Genomic DNA, 19,171 nt, shown 5'->3' on the forward strand with positions numbered 1-19,171 from the left:
AACACATTAAATTGAATTTTGGCTTCTTTAATTAAGAAAAAATGGACAAAATTTCTGAACACCCCTGAATTAATTACTAGCCTTCCACTATACCTGAGGATTTCTTCACCTTCATACGCCATCTTTTTCATTTTTTATTTAAATTTTTTTAAAGAGAATTTGCTTATTACTAATATAAACTTTACATAACCTTATTCTAAAACCAGTCTGTTTTAAGGAACATAATTCTTTTAAATATACCTGGCACTCCTTGAACTCCCTACCTGGTAGAGGGAGCATGGCTGGGACAGCACGTAAAAAAAAAAAAACAACAAAAAAAAACCTGGCGGGAGGGAGGGGGGCAACGTCTTTACGTCACACGCCGCGTTGGCTTGCAACAAGCGGTGAAAAAGTTTTTCGACACCCCCAACCCCCTCCTCTTTATGTTTTTGTTGGGGGAAAAGTTGCTGGAAGTTTTAGCCGTGTGGATGTAGCGTGTTTGCCGTTTTCTGCCCCTCGGTAACGGAGGGAAGGAGCGTCGGCGCGAGCGTGAAGTCGTCCACGGAGGTTTAGAGCGAGGACTTTCCAGCGCTTTGTGTCCGTGGGCTCGGGCTGAAAAATATCAGCGGCCCCGTCCCGTCCCGTCAGCGCTGCATCTCGTTAGCTACCTAGCTGAGTCCCCAACAAAGTTAACGCTACCTCGGCTCCCTCGCAGCCTGTCTCTCTCCGGGAAAACGTCCAGCTTTTATCCAGCGCCGAGATGGCGGAGACCAAAATCATCTATCACATCGACGAAGAGGAGACCCCGTACTTGGTGAAGATCCCCATAGCTGCAGAAAATATCACCCTGCTGGATTTCAAACAGGTCCTCAACAAGCCAAACTACAAATTCTTTTTCAAGTCTATGGACCAAGACTTTGGGTGAGCTGCTCTGATTTTCCTCTCTAATGCTTTTGGTGCATTGCACAAGCAGGAAAGCCACGAAATGTAGTCTTAATTCACAAGTAGTGTCTGAGGGCAGGAGCAGGCACTTAAACTTGAACCAAATTAGAGATCGGAGGGGTATTTCCAACTGTAGCTGCAGGGAGAATAAATTAAAAAATATATTCTTAAAAGTTGCTTCTTCAGGTTGGGACATTTCTCACTAAACATCATCATTACAATGGGAAACATTCCCTGTTCCTGCTGCTTTTCTGTGCCCTAATCCTCATCCCTCCCTCCCTTCCTTCCTCCCTCAGCCCATCATCTGGTGAAATCCTTGCCTTTTCTTTCCTTCAGGACTGAAGCCAGGGTTTTCTCCCCCTCCTCCCTACCTCTTCAACACTTTGGCCTGCCAGCCATCCTTTCATTCCCTGGCTTTCTCCTGACCCTCTCTGAGAAATAGCTGTCTCCTCTATCAATTAATCCTCTTTTTTTCTCTCTCTCTCTCTCCCCCTGTGTGGCTGCTGTGCATTTTCCTGCAGAGGAATGTGTGTTTGTGGTTTATTCACCCGGTGAGACCCTCAGGGTTTCAGTTAAATGCATTGTAGTTTTGGATGTTTTTTTTCCCCCCATGTTGGATGGCACCAGGGCTGCAGAGGCAAACCCGAATTCAAGCTTGCGATTGTGCAAGATTGCTTTACTTTAAGTCTAGGTAGACTTGGCACTCCCCACACAGAAGGAGATTATTCATACGTCCTTTTATAAAAATAAATAAATAATTTTCTCATATGACGACCATAAAATTAATGACATTTTGTAATAGTATATGTGCTAAAAAATACCAATCTGCTTTTTTCACTTTTGATACCGATACAGATATCTGTGGTTTAGGATCATCCGATACGATCCAATAATCTGATGATTTTGACTCGACTTGAAACTTTTTTTTTTCAAACACGTACATGAATGTACTGAATTACAAATTTATTTGATAACTCTGCACCAGTACAACACACTGAAACACACAATTAGATTCACAAGCTTGGTCAACATAAGCAGCACAACTTTTAATTTGTTCAGTCAGCGCAATTAGGAGTATAACGGCAAATGTGAAGTAAATAATAAAGAAACTGAAATTGATGAAAAACAACAGCTTGACTATCTTGGTGAAACATTGAAAAAAAATGACGACAAACCTTTCAAATGGTTCAGAAAGTGCAATTAGGATTTCTAAATATAACGTGAAATAAATAATGAGGCATGACATCGCTCAGTACACAAAACACAGAATTGGACTGAATAGATATACCCTCATAGATTGGGCACATCATCACAATACCCGAGCTAAATGTTTTTCAATATCAGGACCTAAACAAATATTAATATAGGTGTGCAATTGTGAAATATAAAGACGATTATACGCGGTTTGTTAAATCTGTTATAAGTAACATGAAAAATGTGTATTTGTATTCAGCTGGGAGAAGATGCAGAAGAAGGTGTCCCGGTCAGATGAGACCTTAATGGAAGTTTTTAACCAAAACATGATGCATGCTGGGAAACGTCACACTGCACGCCATCCTCAGCAGAACATCTCCACAGTAAAACACGGAGGTGGCAGCATCATGCTGTGGGGGGAATGCTTTTCAGTCATCTCTGTTGATGGGGAAATAAACCCTCCACACTTTTAGAAAGTACAGCAAGCTACTGTTCAGTGTGGCTCCTTACAAACTTTTCAGATTTTCATCTTCAACAATTTTAGAAGACCATGCGTCTTTTTGATTCTGCTTCACAATTATCCGCTGCTTTGTGTTGCTTTGTTGCACAATTTTTTTTTAAAATATAAAATCCAGAAAGGTTTGAGAAACACTGCAGAAGGAGGTATTAAAGTAAATCTGATTAATTTAGAATCTCTTGGTTGTAGCTTTGATTACAACCCTACGTCAACATGACGTAATATCCTTCTGTCTTCTCATTCTTTTTTTATCATCCCAATTTTCCAGTCACTCTGAGTTTTTGAATTGTGGTCACTGCCGTTATTCAGTGTGTTTGTGGCTGTGATTTTTGACCCATCACAGGATTTTGTGATTATGCACCAGACCGAGGCATTCCGTCAACTACACCAGAGGTTTATTTACTGCTGCACTTGTAAAAATCCCTGCTGACAACGTAAACATACCCAGAGTTTTATAAATTACCTCTTTTGTTTTGGTTTTTCCTCTATTATTTTTTATTTTTTTAGCTGGGACTCTATGTTGAGCCGTTGGTTGGTAAAACTCGAGTTGAAGACGCAGAATGTCCATGAACGTCCATGTTTTCTCGGACAAAAACATTGGATTTCTGTTTCTCACAGCAGAGTGTTATCTGTCGCTGTAATTTTCCAACATAATTAAGTTGACTGTTTTAGACTGCTGCAAGTCAATACATTGATATTTATTCTAAATAGCTGGACAGCCAAAAAACTTTTTTTTTTTTTTTTGAAGGTTTAATGACATTATCCAAACAAAGTGTATAAATTATTATTTGAAACAGCTGTTTTATTTCAGACATCTTCTTCTTGGTCCTTAAAATGTAATGATTTGTTGTTTACAGTTTGTACTATCGTCTAAATAAAATGTGAACATTGAGGGTAGTAAGAGTTAATCCAGCTGGGACTGCTATTTTAATCAGACGCAGGTAACAAAGACACAGCAACTGAAATATACTAGACTATCATTACGATATCATTATTGTGCACGTTTATGTTTTTCTTGGATATGTTCTGCAGCTCTTGGAAATATTGGCTTTATCAAATAAAAAGGCTTTCAGAGCACTTTAAATCACTTTGAATGTTACTTATGTCACCTTTGGTCGCAGTCTACCCGTATGGTCTGCCTTTTGAGTATTTTTATGATTTGTCGTGATAAAAATAGATTGTGCATCTGATAAAGTATTCAGTATGTAGAATATTCGCTGAACTGCAATACAGAACCACACTGCATTCTGGGGGATGTAGGCTTTAGAGGCTGAACCTTTCACGGACCAACTAAGAAAGGCAGGTGCCATCAACTAACTCACCCACTCTACGGTTACCTAGCAACCGCTCGCTCACTCTTTGGTTACCTAGCAACAGTTTGTTGAGTAACTTGCACAGCAGCAGCCTCATAACTGCTTAAAAAATAAGAAGAAAGGCATGAAATAAAAACTACGGATAAAACGGAAGCGATCACGCCATATTTCAGATATTTAAAACAAACAAACAAACAAAAAAATATCGATATCGACTGATATGAAACGCTAATATCATGATACGACCAGCCAGGTTAAACACTGACAAATTTCCTCTTTGTTACTCGACGTTACATAACCTTTTTTGACTCTGGACTACCGTTTGTGCACATAGCGGGCGACCCACTCAGCGGAGTACGGAAACTCAGAATCAGCCGTAGAAACCACCTCCCACTTCAAACCCGCCTGCCGGCTCTGATTCACTCATCCGAACGTCTCCAACTGAGCTCAGACGAAAAAAATTCAAACACAGTTCCCGAGTCAGCTGTCCAGTCGAAGCAGGGATTTTTTTTTTTTCCCTCCCCCTCCTCTCTCGTCGACCCAGGAGAGGAGTGTGTGTTTTCATTTGCCCTGGTACGAGGCCAGCTGTCGGCCAGAGCCTCGTGTGTGGCGGAGGGGAGGAGGGGGATCCAGAACCGGCGCTGGACCACGAGGGGAGGGATCCCAGCCATTTGCTGCGTCGTCTGGGTCGTCGTCTACAAGGCGGGGGGAGAGCGGAGCTCGGTTGGAGTCTCTGGATCTTCTGCGCTCAGGGAGAGCATCAGGGAGCCGTTTCAGGAAGATTAATTATTAGAAAACTGATGCTGTTGAGAGGGAGGAATGTAATGGCTGCAGGGGACTAGGAGAACGGCAGCGGAGTGGATTTTAATACTTTTAAAGACTGGAATCATGTGTTTCTCAGACGTGCATGCTTATGCCCGTTTTATTGTCTGAAGCAGTTTTCACTTGTTTGATTAGACTAAACAGTAAAGAAGGAAAAACTGTTGCATAACGGCTGCTGCTGACTGTGTATGAAGACATATGAATGTTGAATAAATGAAGGAAACATTTGTGGACCGACACCCGGCGGTCCACAAATACTGTCTTCCAGCTTCCTGCTGCAGATTCCCACCAGTTCCCACAACAAGCTGGCTTTATGCTGACACTCTCTAAACCGGCACTCAACAGCTGCTTTCAAAAGCCCAGCGGAGGCCGACTGATTCTCAACTAAATGGGCTGCATATCGGCTGAGAGGCTCTCTCTTTGTAATCCTGTCTGAGAAAAATATTTGAATAATCGCGTTGTGTCGCAGGAAAGTTCACAAATGATGTTTTTGTCTCTGATGGGACAGAGGTGGACGCACTGCGGGTTCTGTGTTTGAGCCTTTTGATATTTGCAAGCAGCTTCTTTTAGTTGTATAGATCTAATGCATATAGATGTGAAACCAGAAGTTTACGTACAACAAATAAAGACACATTCACCTTCTTTTTTCTCAGTCTGAAGTTAAATCAAACCAAACCTTTCTTGTTTTATGTCGGAATTACCCAAAATTATTTATCCCAGTTAGCAAATAGAAATGAATGTGGTAATTTTTGCTAACTTAAAGCAAGAAAAGCTCCTGATTTAACTTCAGACAGTGTGGGAGAACAAAAAAATGTCTGTCTTTTTATTTGGTAAACTTGTGATTTCAAGTTGATCAGGGCACAAAAACTTCCAAAGAAAGACAACCAAAAAAAAAGGAATGTTACTTGTTAATTTCTCTGATTGTGGATTTTTATTTTCTAACGTTTCCTGACTGATTTGGCCCGTTTTTCGGGGTTTTGAATTTTTTTTTTTTTTTTTTTTTTACAAAAATCAAAGGAAACCTGTGGGATATTTTAGCGGCTGCATGAAGTTAGTTTGCTTGACATGTTTTTCTCTCCGTATGTTCAGCGCCGCTGCTGTCCGGCTGCCCGTCTGCCTCGCCTGCTGTGTGCAGCTCGACACATCTTCCATCAGAAATAGACCAGAAGCATATTTTTAGCGCGGCACCAGGCTGTTTCTGGGATGCTTGTGAAAGCCGCAGCCTCCTTTAGGACAACATGCATTGTTCATAGCGGCTACGGTCACGACCAGTCCTGCCGCTTCCCGTCTGACGCCTCTGCAAAACCAATAAAATGACCAATTCATTTATTGTAAAAAAAAAAAAAAAAAAAAAGTGCTTTATGTTCCTCTGGAGAAGCTTCCTACAGGTATTAACACATTTGAGCTGATTTCAGGAATTCCTGACAGCGAATTGGGTATTCAAACAATGTTTTTAATTTTATTTTACATTCGTTTATCCAGATAAATCTCATTGAAACATGGAGTTGTGTTTGTACAGAACAGAAATAAAGCAGATCAAATATATTGATCAATGTATTATTTATCAAAAGCAGCTCTGATTTAAAGAAACCCAGTGTTTCAACTCTTTTGCTGGTTTCTGGAAACAGAAAATTGTAAATGACATCAAATTAAGGCAAAAAAAAGAAAAAAAAAAAAAAGAAATACAAACCTTACAGCTTTGTTTCATTAAAATATTGCGTGTTTATTTTATTGCCTTGCTTCATCTTGGATCTAAATTCTAAGAACAAATCATACAATCATACATCACGTGTTTGTGGTCATTCCTGACGAGGGAAAATTGGTATTTTTCCACCGGTTCCCCTGCTTTGTTATTGTTTATTTGCACAGCTTGAATAAAATATAAATAAATAAAACATTTGATGTTTCAGATTGAGCTTCACAATGTATCAAACTAGTCATTATTCCACCTTCAGTGTGTGCAATATTGTAATTGCAAAGAGTGCCTGAGTGTAATATTTGGTAATACTTTAGCAAACGTGCATCAAGACCGTCGTGCCTGCCGGTAAATATGATGGATGGATGGATGGATCTATGGATGGATGGATGGATCGATCTATGGATGGATGGATGGATGGATCTATGGATGGATGGATGGATCGATCTATGGATGGATGGATCGATCTATGGATGGATGGATCTATGGATGGATGGATGGATCTATGAATGGATGGATGGATCTATGAATGGATGGATGGATCGATCTATGGATGGATCTATGGATGGATGGATGGATCTATGGATGGATGGATGGATCTATGGATGGATGGATCGATCTATGGATGGATGGATGGATGGATGTTCGCTGCCCCAAAGGAAAGACGTTGCAAGAAGAATCACCGTCATGTTTTCACTTCGCGTGTTCCTGCTTTGAGACAAACGCATTTATCTGAACGTGTCGACTCTTTGACTCCCTACATTTTCACTGTTCTCCTTCTGAGCAACATGTTCCTCCGCTCAGCTGTGCTACTGTGAGATCACATTCATCCGTCACCAGTGTTGTGAAAACAGAGCAGTTTATGCTTCCTGAACCTCTCCTCTCCTTTTCTCTTTCTCCAGGGTGGTGAAGGAAGAGATTTCCGACGATGGCGCCAAGTTGCCTTGTTTTAACGGCAGAGTGGTGTCGTGGGTAAGAAGATGTAAACTTGTTCTTTATTTCTTTGACAATTTTCTACACATGTTGGCTTTTATTCAAATAGTTCTGAATTTTGCGTGAAGGCTTTTGTGTTATATGTACACTCGGTGCTTAGAAGTTACATTTCTCATCTGGCTTATGAAGAAGTTCCTCAACTTGAGAAGAGAAAAGAGGGTTTTAGGATCTCCACTTAAACAATGGATGGATGGAAATCAACAGAAATGTGATCAGAGCTAAATCTTTTAGTTTCGTCCAGGGGAAGGAGGAAGGAATCTGAACATTGCAGTAAGTGAGTTTTTGATTTCGTGGAAGAGTCTGAACTGTTGGTATCGAAGTTATGCTGCAGTCCCTTTGAGTCTAGTATAAAGTCCACATATTCTTCACATTTCGTCACTAATTAACTCCAGTGAAACGTCTTCCATTGGCAGAGCACAGCTGCTTCCTACCTGCTGGACATAAAGAAAGGCCCCCCGTTTGTCCGATGATGCTCCAGCTCTGGCTCCGTGTCGCACGGCCTGTGAACGCTTACAGTACAGCGATTTGCCAAAACAACTGTTGTAATACTTTTCCTTTTCTCTGGTGGAAGTCCCAGCTGTTTCACCCCACCCTGCGACTTGGATCCGAACAAAGACAGAACACCAAGGCTTGGCCCAGAAACGCAGGTCTGGGGGCCAGAGCATCTGCTAAGTGCATAAGATCGAGGCAGGAGAAAAAAGAAAAAAAAAAAAAAAACATGAAAGGAAAAGGAGAACAAAGGTTGGAGAGCAGAGGAGCTGATATGTGATCTGCAGACTGGAGCAGGAATCCCTGAAGTCTTTCCATGCAGGGACGTCTGTCCACATGTTGCTCATCATTTGGGATTGTTTCTACAGACGGAGCTCATTTACAGGAAACTCTTTACTGTCAACGTTTTAAAATTCGTGACACTAATACGCCGTAATGTGTTTCTGAGCACGCCGAGCGCCTGCGCGGCGTCAAAGTGATGAGACCTCTGGATTGAAACTTTTTATCCCTCCATTTTTCAGTCTCACTCCCTTCCTGTCTGTGTGTTTCATGCGCCTTGTAATCCGAGGCTGCGCGGCATTCATCCTGATTGTTGCTGTTTGTGTGTGTGGCCAGTTTTCCTGGATAATGAAGGGAGACGGGTTAAGTGTGGGATAGCGTTTCAGTTTGCCCTTGAGACGTTTGTCTGAAAAGAGTCGAGTGTTTCTATGTCAAAGTAATTGACATGGTAGACGTTTCTTTTACCTCCGCTCTCCTCCTCCTCCTCCTTTCAGTCTTCTGAATTTCTCAACCACTCCTCTCGCTTTCAGCTTCAACATATAGGTTTATTTTCTCTTTTTTTTGCCATCCTGCACGTCCTGTCTCTAACTCATCGCCACTTGTTCCGTTTGTCTCTCTCTCTTTTCTTAGTTGGTGTCTTCGGAGACTCCCGTTGCAGAGCCTCCAGTTGCGGTGGTGCCCCCTGTGGAAACAACCGCCCAGCCTTCACCACCTCCACCGCCCCTGCCACCCCCACCTGCAGAGAGGACAGGGGGCATCGGGGACTCCAGACCACCCTCCTTCCAGTAAGCAAAGCACAGTTGTTCTCATTTACTCTACAGTAAACCCTGTAGGACATGACCTGGATGCTGGACATGAAGGGTTTCCAGACTTAAAGTTTGGTGTAAACTTTGACAGAGAAACTCTTGAGCAGCTCACGCTCTCTGTATCGGGTTCCTGCAGGAATACTGCAGAGATCTTGTAACTGATCTTACCTGAAGCCCCTGTTGTCTATACTGAGGACGCTCACAGTTACTTAATTAATTAATTAATTAATTTTTTTTTTTTTTAGAAAATCTCTGGTGCAACGGTTTATTTTTACTCCCAGTTAAATTAAATGTGCCTGGGACATTTTTTTAAAATTCATGCTTATACGCTCAGTGGCCCATTTCTTAAGCCACTCTTAAAAGATGCAATAACTTATTATGCAAGAAAAGCAAATGTGTGTTAATTTTAATTATTTAAAAAGTTCATATTAAAAATGTAACCATTCTCAGTTATAGGTTAAATTCAACAAAACTCTCTGTTGTAGTGCTCTGGCCAGCAGGGGCGTATTTGGATCAACGCGTTTCCATGACAACCATATAAGCCAGTTATTTTAGGAGCATTCATGACAAAAAAAAAAAAAATCTTTCTGTCCTTAGAGGTGGACAATGTGAATAGTTTTCAACCACTTCAAAATAAGAGTCTGAATATGAACGTCTTAAATACGTGAAGTATTTGTAACGATAAACAACATTTCAACACGGGTGTCGAACTTTATTCAACTGAGAGTTTACAAAGAAACCACGTAAATTAGTGTTTTTCAGTTTGTTCAGAAAAATTGATTTAGCAGGCCCTAAGCGCGGTGAATGTTTTCAAAGTTAGCAAAAATGCTGAAAGAAAAATGAGCTCTGCTGTGTTTCAGTACTGACAGCAGGTCGGCTATTAATTGCAGGGGTTTTCTTAAGTATTTCATATAATTTTTTTTTACTCCTGCTAAATAAATAAACTCATAATAAAGGGTTAAGTTTTCTACATCTTTTCACTGTGAGATTCCTGCAATTAAACTCTTTTATTAAAAGACTTTCCATGCATCTTTATCACATCATGTCAATAAATGTGATTGGTGTTGTGTTTAATAGAACTGAATAAAAGACATATGGGCTTGATTTTGTTTGCACATTTCTGAATGGTGGACATTATGACTATTAGACTACAACTAAAGAAAATAGTTCAACAAAAGTCGAGTTCTCTGCGTTGGCTTCGCTGCACACCAGTAGTCCTTGTAACAGCGAGCTTTAAGGTGTCTAAAAACCAGCTGAGGTAAACATAAGCAGGTTTACTCACACAGCTCCCACATTCAGCCAGTCATATGATTGGTTTTGGAGCTGAAGATTACGTTTAAAACGGATTTAGACTTTAGAAAGCCGTTGCTGAACGGCGCTCCAAACGTGCCTCTGAAGGAAAGTCCTGGAGGCTTTAGCGGAACAATAACGACCAAATTCAGAAGAGTCGCATTCGAAAAAGATTATTGCAGTGCGAGAAATCTCACAACTGTTGGCTTTTTTTAGTTAGGGATTTGTCGTCAAATAATGCATTTATCTATAAAACTCATTATTTAGCTGTGATGTTGAAACAAACATAATAAGTGTTTGAGAAACTGATGATTTCTTTCATTGCTAACATGCAGAAGCAAGGTGCTGTTTTCTAGTTACCCTCTTTATTTTTCTACATATTCTCGTTTAGAGGACAACTATTAGTCTGAGCTGTTCTCGATTTCTTCCTTCAAATAAACCAGTGTTGGGGAAAAAGAACAAAAAGGAGCATGTGATTTATAGGATCTTCCTCTAAATCGGAGGACACGTTCTATTATTAGCAAAATATGTACTAAAGCAGTATTTAAAGTTTAAACAGTTGTCAAGTCTAAACAGAGTATATCCAGAGTATATCATAAATCTGCAGATCAGTGACAGAGTGAATATTTCTGTTAGAAAGAATTTCCTCTCTATCCCAATTCTTAACAATCCTTTAAAAAGTCCGAAGACGTTTAAGAGACGTTTTCACACCTAGCTTGTTTACGTTGGTCCGAATCAGATAACAGATTTGTTAACTTGTAGTCTTTTCATGGTGGGGGAGCAAAATGTAAATACAGGAAGCTGGAGAGCACATGGAGAATTTAACCATGTCATTAGATTTTTTTTTTTTTGGGGTACAATTTAAAACTTGAACTGAGCTGCGCTGTGACCAAGGGCACCGTGTCAGACGGCCTGATCACCGAGCGCATATGCAACTGGTTCCCCAGCTCGTAACTGGAAGATCGGTAAGTTGGGCGTGACATCACTCCCAGATCGGTTCTTCCCTCTGGAGTAGATGGATTGGAACCAGAGAGTAACGCGTCTCATTTGCACCAACAACTCGAGTGTTTTTGATCGCGCTCAGTTCACGAGCGTTTCTTAATGAAGGACCACTGCCGGTGGGACACGCCTGAAATCACACCAGGGGAGGCATCAAAGAGTGAAGTGGAAGATAATGGATCCCTCTTCACACAATGATGGAATTACCTGCATGGGTTTAACATTTGGCACAACATTTGCCTTTGTGCCTGGAATCAGGTTTCGCCTCCATTGTAATACCAAAACAGCACTTATAACCGAGCTGCCGATGGATCTGCGGTTATCCGATCCTCTCAGGAGATTCAAGCCACGGGAGATGACTGCTTTAGTTTCTGGATTCATTGTAATATGAGATCATATCAGGTGTTGGTATCAGACGTGAAAAACTTCATTGAAGTGACAGGTAACTGGATCATTGCCTGTAACTAAAAGCTGACCGTCAGGCATGCTGTGTTTTAAAAAAATAAGATAAAATAATCTCAATCTCATCATTCGTGACCCGAAACGGTTCATTGAGCTTTAAAAAAAAAAAAAAATCCTCAAAGAAGCGCAGGGGCATCCGCAAATTTTACAGTGATCACAGAAAACGGTTCCGATATCGAATGTCTGTTTTGCTCTCTGCAGTCCCAACGCTACGGGCAGCGTGGAGACTTTGGACGATCAGACTGAAACCGAGTCCGTGGTTTCCTTCAGGAGGGAGAGACCCCGCCACAGAGAGGGCGTGGATCAGCACGGTGAGAAACCGCACATCACCGCGCTCACAAAAAAACAATCCATTATCACGGAGCTTTATCCAGACCTGGCGCGCCTCCACCCTTCCAAGCGCTGGCAGATAGGATCAGGCAATGTTCGACTGTGGAATGTTTTCCACTCGGCAAAGGGAAAACAGGAAAAGGTGAAACTTCATCCGGCATGATTTCTCCCGTTTTCTGTTTATTTTCAAGGGCCCCGCATGAACGGCCAGAGCCGCCTGGAGCGCCACCTGGCAGGGTACGAGAGCTCCAGCACAGTGATGAGCAGCGAGCTGGACACGACCAGCTTCTGTGACTCTGAGGATGACGACACCATGAGCAGGTGAAAGACGAAGGACGAAACTATTGTGACAATCCGAATACACAGTCTGGATCAACATCTTTATAGAAACAAAAGGAGAAGATCAGAAAGGAAACTTTGATCAGATTCTAACTTTGCACAACTTTTGCTAAATCTCAGTAGCTTTAGTTTGTTTGTATTCTTGCTTTTCCGTTTTCTTCTCCGAGTTGCAGCCCAGTTGAGGAGAGGATGTCGCCTTCCTGCTGACCTTTTTTCCTGATCTGTAAACTTGTAGGTTCAGCAGCGCCACAGAGCAGAGCACCGCCTCCAGGCTACTGAAACGACACCGTCGGAGGAGGAAACAGCGCCCCCCGCGGCTGGAAAGGGTACAACAAGCATTTCCGACACCCTCTCCTGCAAATTTAGTGTTTTGTTTCTTTCTTTTCTTTTTTTTTTACATGGTTTGAACTTTTTAAAAGTTTAACACAGTAATTGAATCAATTCGTTCGTCAGGCCTCGTCCTTCAGCAGCGTGACGGACTCCACGATGTCCCTGAACATCATCACTGTCACGCTCAACATGGGTCGGTACTCGGCGGTAGTAATATTTTAGTTGAACGACAAAACACACTCTTTAGCTCGTTTTTAAAGACCCGCTCTGATGTCTCAACAATGCAGAGAAGTACAACTTCCTTGGTATTAGCATTGTGGGCCAGAGCAACGAAAGGGGGGACGGCGGCATCTACATCGGCTCCATCATGAAGGGCGGGGCTGTGGCTGCGGACGGACGCATCGAACCCGGAGACATGCTGCTGCAGGTCTGCAGGGACGAATGATGCATTGATGCTTCGGCACGGCTGCTTCTGTTACTATTTTGTGTTGTAAACCTTGAATAATAATAAAAAAAAAAAGAAGCAGAATAGATGAATCTGCAACACTGTTTAGTATTTCAATAAACGTTTTTTTGCCGTCGAAGGTGAATGACATCAACTTTGAGAACATGAGTAACGACGACGCGGTGCGAGTTCTCAGAGAGATTGTACACAAACCAGGGTGAGTCGCTGATTTCCAGTCCGCATGCTTCCGGTTCTGCCTCGGACGTGAACTGATCTGTTTTTTTTTTTTTTTTTTTTTGCTTTGGCAGACCCATCATACTGACGGTGGCCAAGTGCTGGGACCCGGCCCCTCAGGGCTACTTCACGCTGCCTCGCAGTGAGTACACGAGCCCCTCAGGTCCTCCGGTAGACAAACGCCCCAGTCGGTCAGCTCTTCCTCCTCTTCCTCTGCCAGATGAGCCGATCCGACCCATCGACCCCGCGGCCTGGGTCAGCCACTCTGTGGCCATGACCGGGGCCTACCCTCCCTATCCGGGCAGCTCCTCCCTCAGCACCATCACCTCCTCCTCCTCCGTCACCGAGACTGAACGTGAGTCTGCTTTTCAACTTAGTTTTAGCCAGACGAGGTTCGGAATGACGCAAGTTCTGCTGACTTTGTTTCCGTTCATCTTTTATCTTTTTAATGACGTTAGCCCAAAAATCCTGTTTACCTCTTTCTGTTTGTCTGTGTGATAAGTGCTAGATGCTTTGATATGCTTCTCCTCTTGGTTTTGATCTGACTGAGTCTGGTTGGGTTTGTGTTAGCTTCTGTTGAACTTTTACACATTTACGTCTCGTTACGACTGCAAACTGCAGTTTATTTCATCAAGATGTTGTGTGATAGCGACAATTTGAAAATATGGGAAAGTAAAGTGATCCTGACTGGTGGCATTTCATTTCCCTTTCGGGATCAATACAGCATGCTTGGATTTTGAAATTGTAAAGCTTTGTGTGCTTCTGTTTCCCTCCAGGTTTCGACGACTTTAACTTGTCGCTCCACTCTGACATGGCGTCCGTCGCCAAGGCCATGGCTTCACCGGAGTCGGGACTGGAGGTCAGGGATCGCATGTGGCTTAAAATCACCATCCCCAACGCCTTCCTGGGTGAGAAGAAAAGAAAAAGAGAGACTCCTGCAGGAAAACCTCAGCTCTCTGTGGCTCTCTGGGGGATACAGGGCAGCCATTATGCTCCCAGAATTAAAACCGTGTGACCTGTGGGAGGGAGGGAAAAATCCCAATCCTACGAATGGAAATACTTGTTCTGGCTGGAAACATGCGCCAAATTGGAATCACCTGCAAACTGACTCACAAGCAGTAATTACAAAATCTACACATTAGCCCAAATGTGGTGCTTTTTATTTTGAATTTTGTTTTTATTTTATCTGACTTGTTTATATCGTAAAATCCTGCAGCTTAGAGACATTGAAGACAAATTACTGTGGAGTCCCTCAACTTTATTTTGGGATTGTGAAGTTGCCTTAGAACAACATGCTTCACTATTTTATACTCTGGGTGTTTATGATTGTCTGCAATGGTATAATTTCATCTGATGTTTTTCTAACTTATTTTTGGTGCCCCATTTGCTCTGCAATGGGAGAGCTGACTGACAGAAAACGTTCAGTTATTTTCAATAAAATAACAGTGGAACATGGAAGGTGTGTTGTGACCTTATAACACCTGAGAGCATCAAGATATTTAAAAAAAAATCGGCAGGTCAGGCTTTTTAAATCGCTGTGATCGGTCAGAAAACTGCAATCAGTGCACCCTTGCTGATTACACAACGTTTAGGGTTTAAATTCACTGTGGGTTTTCTCTAATGTAGAGGTCAACATCATACATCCAGTCAAGACTTGAAGGCATTCCACTAATATTTAGCCAAACATCAAACAAGTAGCGCCTCAACCTCATACTTTTGACTGTGTGTGGCTGGATGTTTTCTGGAAGCGTTGTGGCAAAGCTATTCTTAAATCTTAAATTTTGTCCAATCCAAAACCAGTTTTCAATTAAAGTCAATTCAAATTCAAATTGAAAACTACTTTATAGATCCCAGAGGTAAATTAAATGTTGGTGTAACTCGTATAAGAGAGTTATCGTGTGTAGTGGTGGCTGCTGTAGCGGTCGGTAACACAGTGAATTTGAAGAAGCCTCTGACTGAAGACGCTCTGTTTTCCCGAGAAATTTGCATGAAGACTTTGAACCGGATGAAACAGGCTGATTTCAACCTCCTGTCCGTTACTGTCTGAGATAAATGTTTCATTTATTTCCTGGGTGTCACTGAGAACCCGTCTCTCTCTCTCTCTCTCTCTCTCTCTCTTTCTCTCTCTCTCTCTCTCTCTCTCTCTTGGTTTCCATCTCCTTCAGGCTCAGACGTAGTGGAGTGGCTCTTCCACCACATCGAGGGATTCCAGGACCGCCGGGAAGCCAGGAAGTACGCCAGCAACCTTCTGAAGGCCGGCTTCATCCGACACACCGTCAACAAGATCACCTTCTCCGAGCAGTGCTACTACGTGTTCGGAGATCTGAGCGACTGTGAGAACTGTGAGTCGCTGAAATGTTAATCTCAATCCAAAGGAAATTACAGACGGCATATATTCTGATAAGCAGAGGTTTATATTCAAAAGAGTAAAACTCCTCTTCATTAATTTGTTGGTGGGTTAAATCTATTCTGTCCTTCTACTTCCCACCCAGACATGGCCAACCTGTCGCTGAATGACAACGACGGCTCCAGCGGCGCCTCGGATCAGGACACCCTGGCCCCCCTGCCGCTCCCTGGCGCCTCCCCCTGGCCCGTGATGCACACCTTCCCCTACCAGCCCTACGCAGCGCATCCCTACTCCAGCCAGCCGCCTCCGTACCATGAACTCACCAGCTACAGCTACGCTCCAGGCAGCACGGGCAGCCAGCACAGCGAAGGTGACGAAACATAGTTTATAATCGTTTAAAAAAAAAATAATAATAAAAAAATAAAAAATAAACGTTTTAGGTATTCTTCAACTTCAGCTATCATGGACTCAGTTTTTAACTTTTGACTCCCCTCCTCCTTCAAATTAAACAGAATTAGTGTCAAATGTTTTGTGCAGCAAAGAGTTTAGTTTGTGCCGCGATCGTTTTAATATTAATAAATGTTTCCTGGGGTCATCAAAGGTCAACCTGAACCTCCATGTTTACAAAATCAAGCAGATTTTTTTGTCAGTCAACTGTACTGCGCGGCTCTGTGGTTAAAAATGCACAGAAACTCGTGCTTTCAATGTAGGATAAAATGTTAAAATTTAATTTGAGTACATTTGTCCAGTGCAAAAAAAAAAAAAAAAAGTCCCACGTTGAGAAAAAAACCAATTAAATCAACCAACCATTTACTCAAAATCCCAGCTGGCTTGATTTTTGGCACCTCTGGGACATTTAATGTAAGAAATTTTACTTGCATTTTTTTTATTTTCACTAGTTTTGAATAGCTTAGGAAATTAGCGCCCAACAGAATTTTCCTACTTTTGACCCAAACCGACTGAAATAAGAACATTTAGGTCTGGGGAAAAAGCAACGTTACGAACCAGTAAAGTGAGACGGTTTCTGTCCTCTGTTCCTCCTCCTCCTCTCAGGGAGCCGAAGCAGCGGCTCGACGAGGAGCGAGGGCGAGCGGCGGCGCAGCAGCAAGGGTCCCGGCAGCACCGTGGGCGGGGGGGAGAAATCCCCCTCCGGAGACGGCGGCGGCGCCGAGTCGCGCTCCGGCAGCGGCAGCGAATCGGAGTACTCCACCCGCGGCAGCCTGAGGCGCGGCCACGGCTCGTCGGCCCCCAGCGAGCACAGCCACGCCTCGTCGCAGCGCTCCCACCACCACCGGATGCCGCAGCCCCCCCACATGTCCCCGTACCCGCCGGGCATCCTGCCCTACAACCCCATGATGCTGATGATGGTGCCCCAGCACCCACACCCGGCCATGGCCGCCCACGCTCTCCAGCACCCGCAGCAGCTGTCGGCGGCCCCCATGCACCAGGCGCTGCCCCCTCCTCCCTCCTCCACGCCGGGGGGCCCACCCGGGGCCCCTCCCACCCGTGACCTGGGCTCTGTGCCTCCAGAGCTGACCGCGTCCCGTCAGTCGTTCCACCTGGCCATGGGCAACCCCAGCGAGTTCTTTGTGGACGTCATGTAGATTGCTTTCTGTTTCGTTTTTGTTTTTCTTTGCGTCGATCGGTTATTCGTGTGAAGTCATCGAACGGTTCTGCTTGGCGAGCTCACGCCGCCCATCGGAGGAAGGGGCTTTGGTTATAAATTAGGTAAAACAGGGTTTAAAATTACAGAAGAAATTAATAAAAAGCAAGCTGATATGGAATATGGTTTGATTAAATGTGCCGATAAGTTTAGTTTCTGCTTAAATAAAAAAAAAAAAAGAAAGTACAGCTTTAACGGTTCAGAAAGACTCGTCTGTTCGGGTTCTTCTGTATTTGGAGCAAAGTTTCAGCACAGCGTTAGGAGCCAGCTTGAGACGCTGATCTCAGATCTGCCCTCCCTGGCGCCACACAGAACAGAGTTTAACACTAGAGGGCGCTAGGTACACCATGTACTGGAAGAAGGATCCACTCCTGAATGCATGGTATGTTTTGTTTCTTTTTTTTTTTTGTTGTTTTTTTTTGATGAGTGCCTTACTTTTTTGAGACGTGAAACACTCCAGGTACATAAGATGTTGTTCCACATTGTTTGACAATGAACTTCTCTGTACATAAATATCCGCAGCTCCTATGTAAAGCGTGCGCTCCAATGTGAAAGGAAAAAGGTCCAAACGCGTCAGCGGGAATCAAGAAATGAATCGGATCACTCCTGACCTGTTCTGAATGTGACACCACGTGCTTATGGCGGTACCTTTTCATGACATTCAGTGTATTTCTTTAAATGCGATACAGCTCCTCATCCTTATTTTTTATGTTATTGACTCACGTTATTCACCAATTTTTTTTTTTGTTTTGTTTTGTATGCGTGACTTTATAAATCATGTATAATCCAAATATTAAGGTGCTAAATGAAGAGTCAACATTACAGAGAGAGTGACATGGACAGTGTGGCGCTGTTTCAACTCGTAACACCATCTTTGTTTGTGCCTTTCAGAATAAATTTGATACTAGCTCACTGTCTTGTGTGTTTAGATTTATTCATATGTGGCTGGAAACATGTTGACATTTACATAAGTTCTGAGGTTAAATCACACTAAGGTTTGTTTATGGTTTAGGTCAGTAAGTCTTGCCTAAATTATTTCCATTTGCTAAATGTCAGAATGACAAGAGAGACATTTAATTATTCTTAAAATTCAGAAGCTTGTACATATACTTGTTAATGTATGCATTACTAGACATTTTCACCATTTGGAAAAACCCAGATAATTTTATGACTGTTTGACCAAAAATGAATAAAAACATAGACAAAAAAATCCTAAGTGAGGTTTTTAGAATTTACACAAGAGTTTAATTATTAAAATACATTCTAGCTCCATAGAAGTGAGACAACACATTGAGGTAAATTAAAACTTCCACTTTTATAAATCTTATATTTGGATGTACATGATATTTATTTTATTTGGTCAAGGAAATCACTCCCAACAAGGACAATTTGGGGCAAAAAAGAAATGCACTTACAAAAAAAAGTGACTCGAACAGCAGCATTTGTGACTCACTTCAGCATATTTATACAGTTGCATTCACTGACTGTGTTTCGAAAAACGATCAGTGGGCAGATGTTAATACTAAATTACGAGATTTTGTAATGCTTGTAATTTACCAAACTAATAGAAGCTAAACTTTAAATACAATATTTTTTTGTTGAATGATACAAATAATGCAACTTGTTTCCTTATGAATATGAAGAGGTGTAACTGTTGTTTTGTATTTGTGAAAGACTGAATAGAAGTTCATCCTCACGAAGG

General features: G+C 42.5%; 1 protein-coding gene across 1 annotated transcript; it reads left to right on the plus strand.

Annotated features, from left to right (window-relative positions):
- The first annotated feature begins 334 nt into the window (after positions 1-334).
- dvl2 (dishevelled segment polarity protein 2) lies at positions 335-18,382 on the plus strand. Its single transcript, XM_015029265.1, has 15 exons — positions 335-900; positions 7,366-7,435; positions 8,855-9,009; positions 11,983-12,092; positions 12,303-12,432; positions 12,686-12,776; positions 12,904-12,973; positions 13,068-13,207; positions 13,366-13,442; positions 13,534-13,601; positions 13,680-13,814; positions 14,236-14,367; positions 15,625-15,801; positions 15,952-16,176; positions 16,860-18,382. Exons 1-15 carry the CDS (start codon positions 740-742, stop codon positions 17,408-17,410), a joined length of 2,292 nt encoding a protein of 763 aa, XP_014884751.1. The 5' UTR covers positions 335-739; the 3' UTR covers positions 17,411-18,382.
- Positions 18,383-19,171: the final 789 nt, after the last annotated feature.

This window comes from Poecilia latipinna, unplaced genomic scaffold, assembly GCF_001443285.1.
Source record: "Poecilia latipinna isolate Pla-1442-1.1 unplaced genomic scaffold, P_latipinna-1.0 Scaffold149, whole genome shotgun sequence".
Lineage (NCBI taxonomy): Eukaryota > Metazoa > Chordata > Actinopteri > Cyprinodontiformes > Poeciliidae > Poecilia > Poecilia latipinna.

Coding starts and splice junctions, on each gene's coding strand:
- dvl2 (XM_015029265.1), top strand. CDS start 740: ATGGCGGAGACCAAAATCATCTATCACATCGACGAAGAGGAGACCCCG. Junction 901..7,365: donor TCTATGGACCAAGACTTTGG/GTGAGCTGCTCT, acceptor CTCTTTCTCCAG/GGTGGTGAAGGAAGAGATTT. Junction 16,177..16,859: donor GGGCAGCCAGCACAGCGAAG/GTGACGAAACAT, acceptor TCCTCCTCTCAG/GGAGCCGAAGCAGCGGCTCG.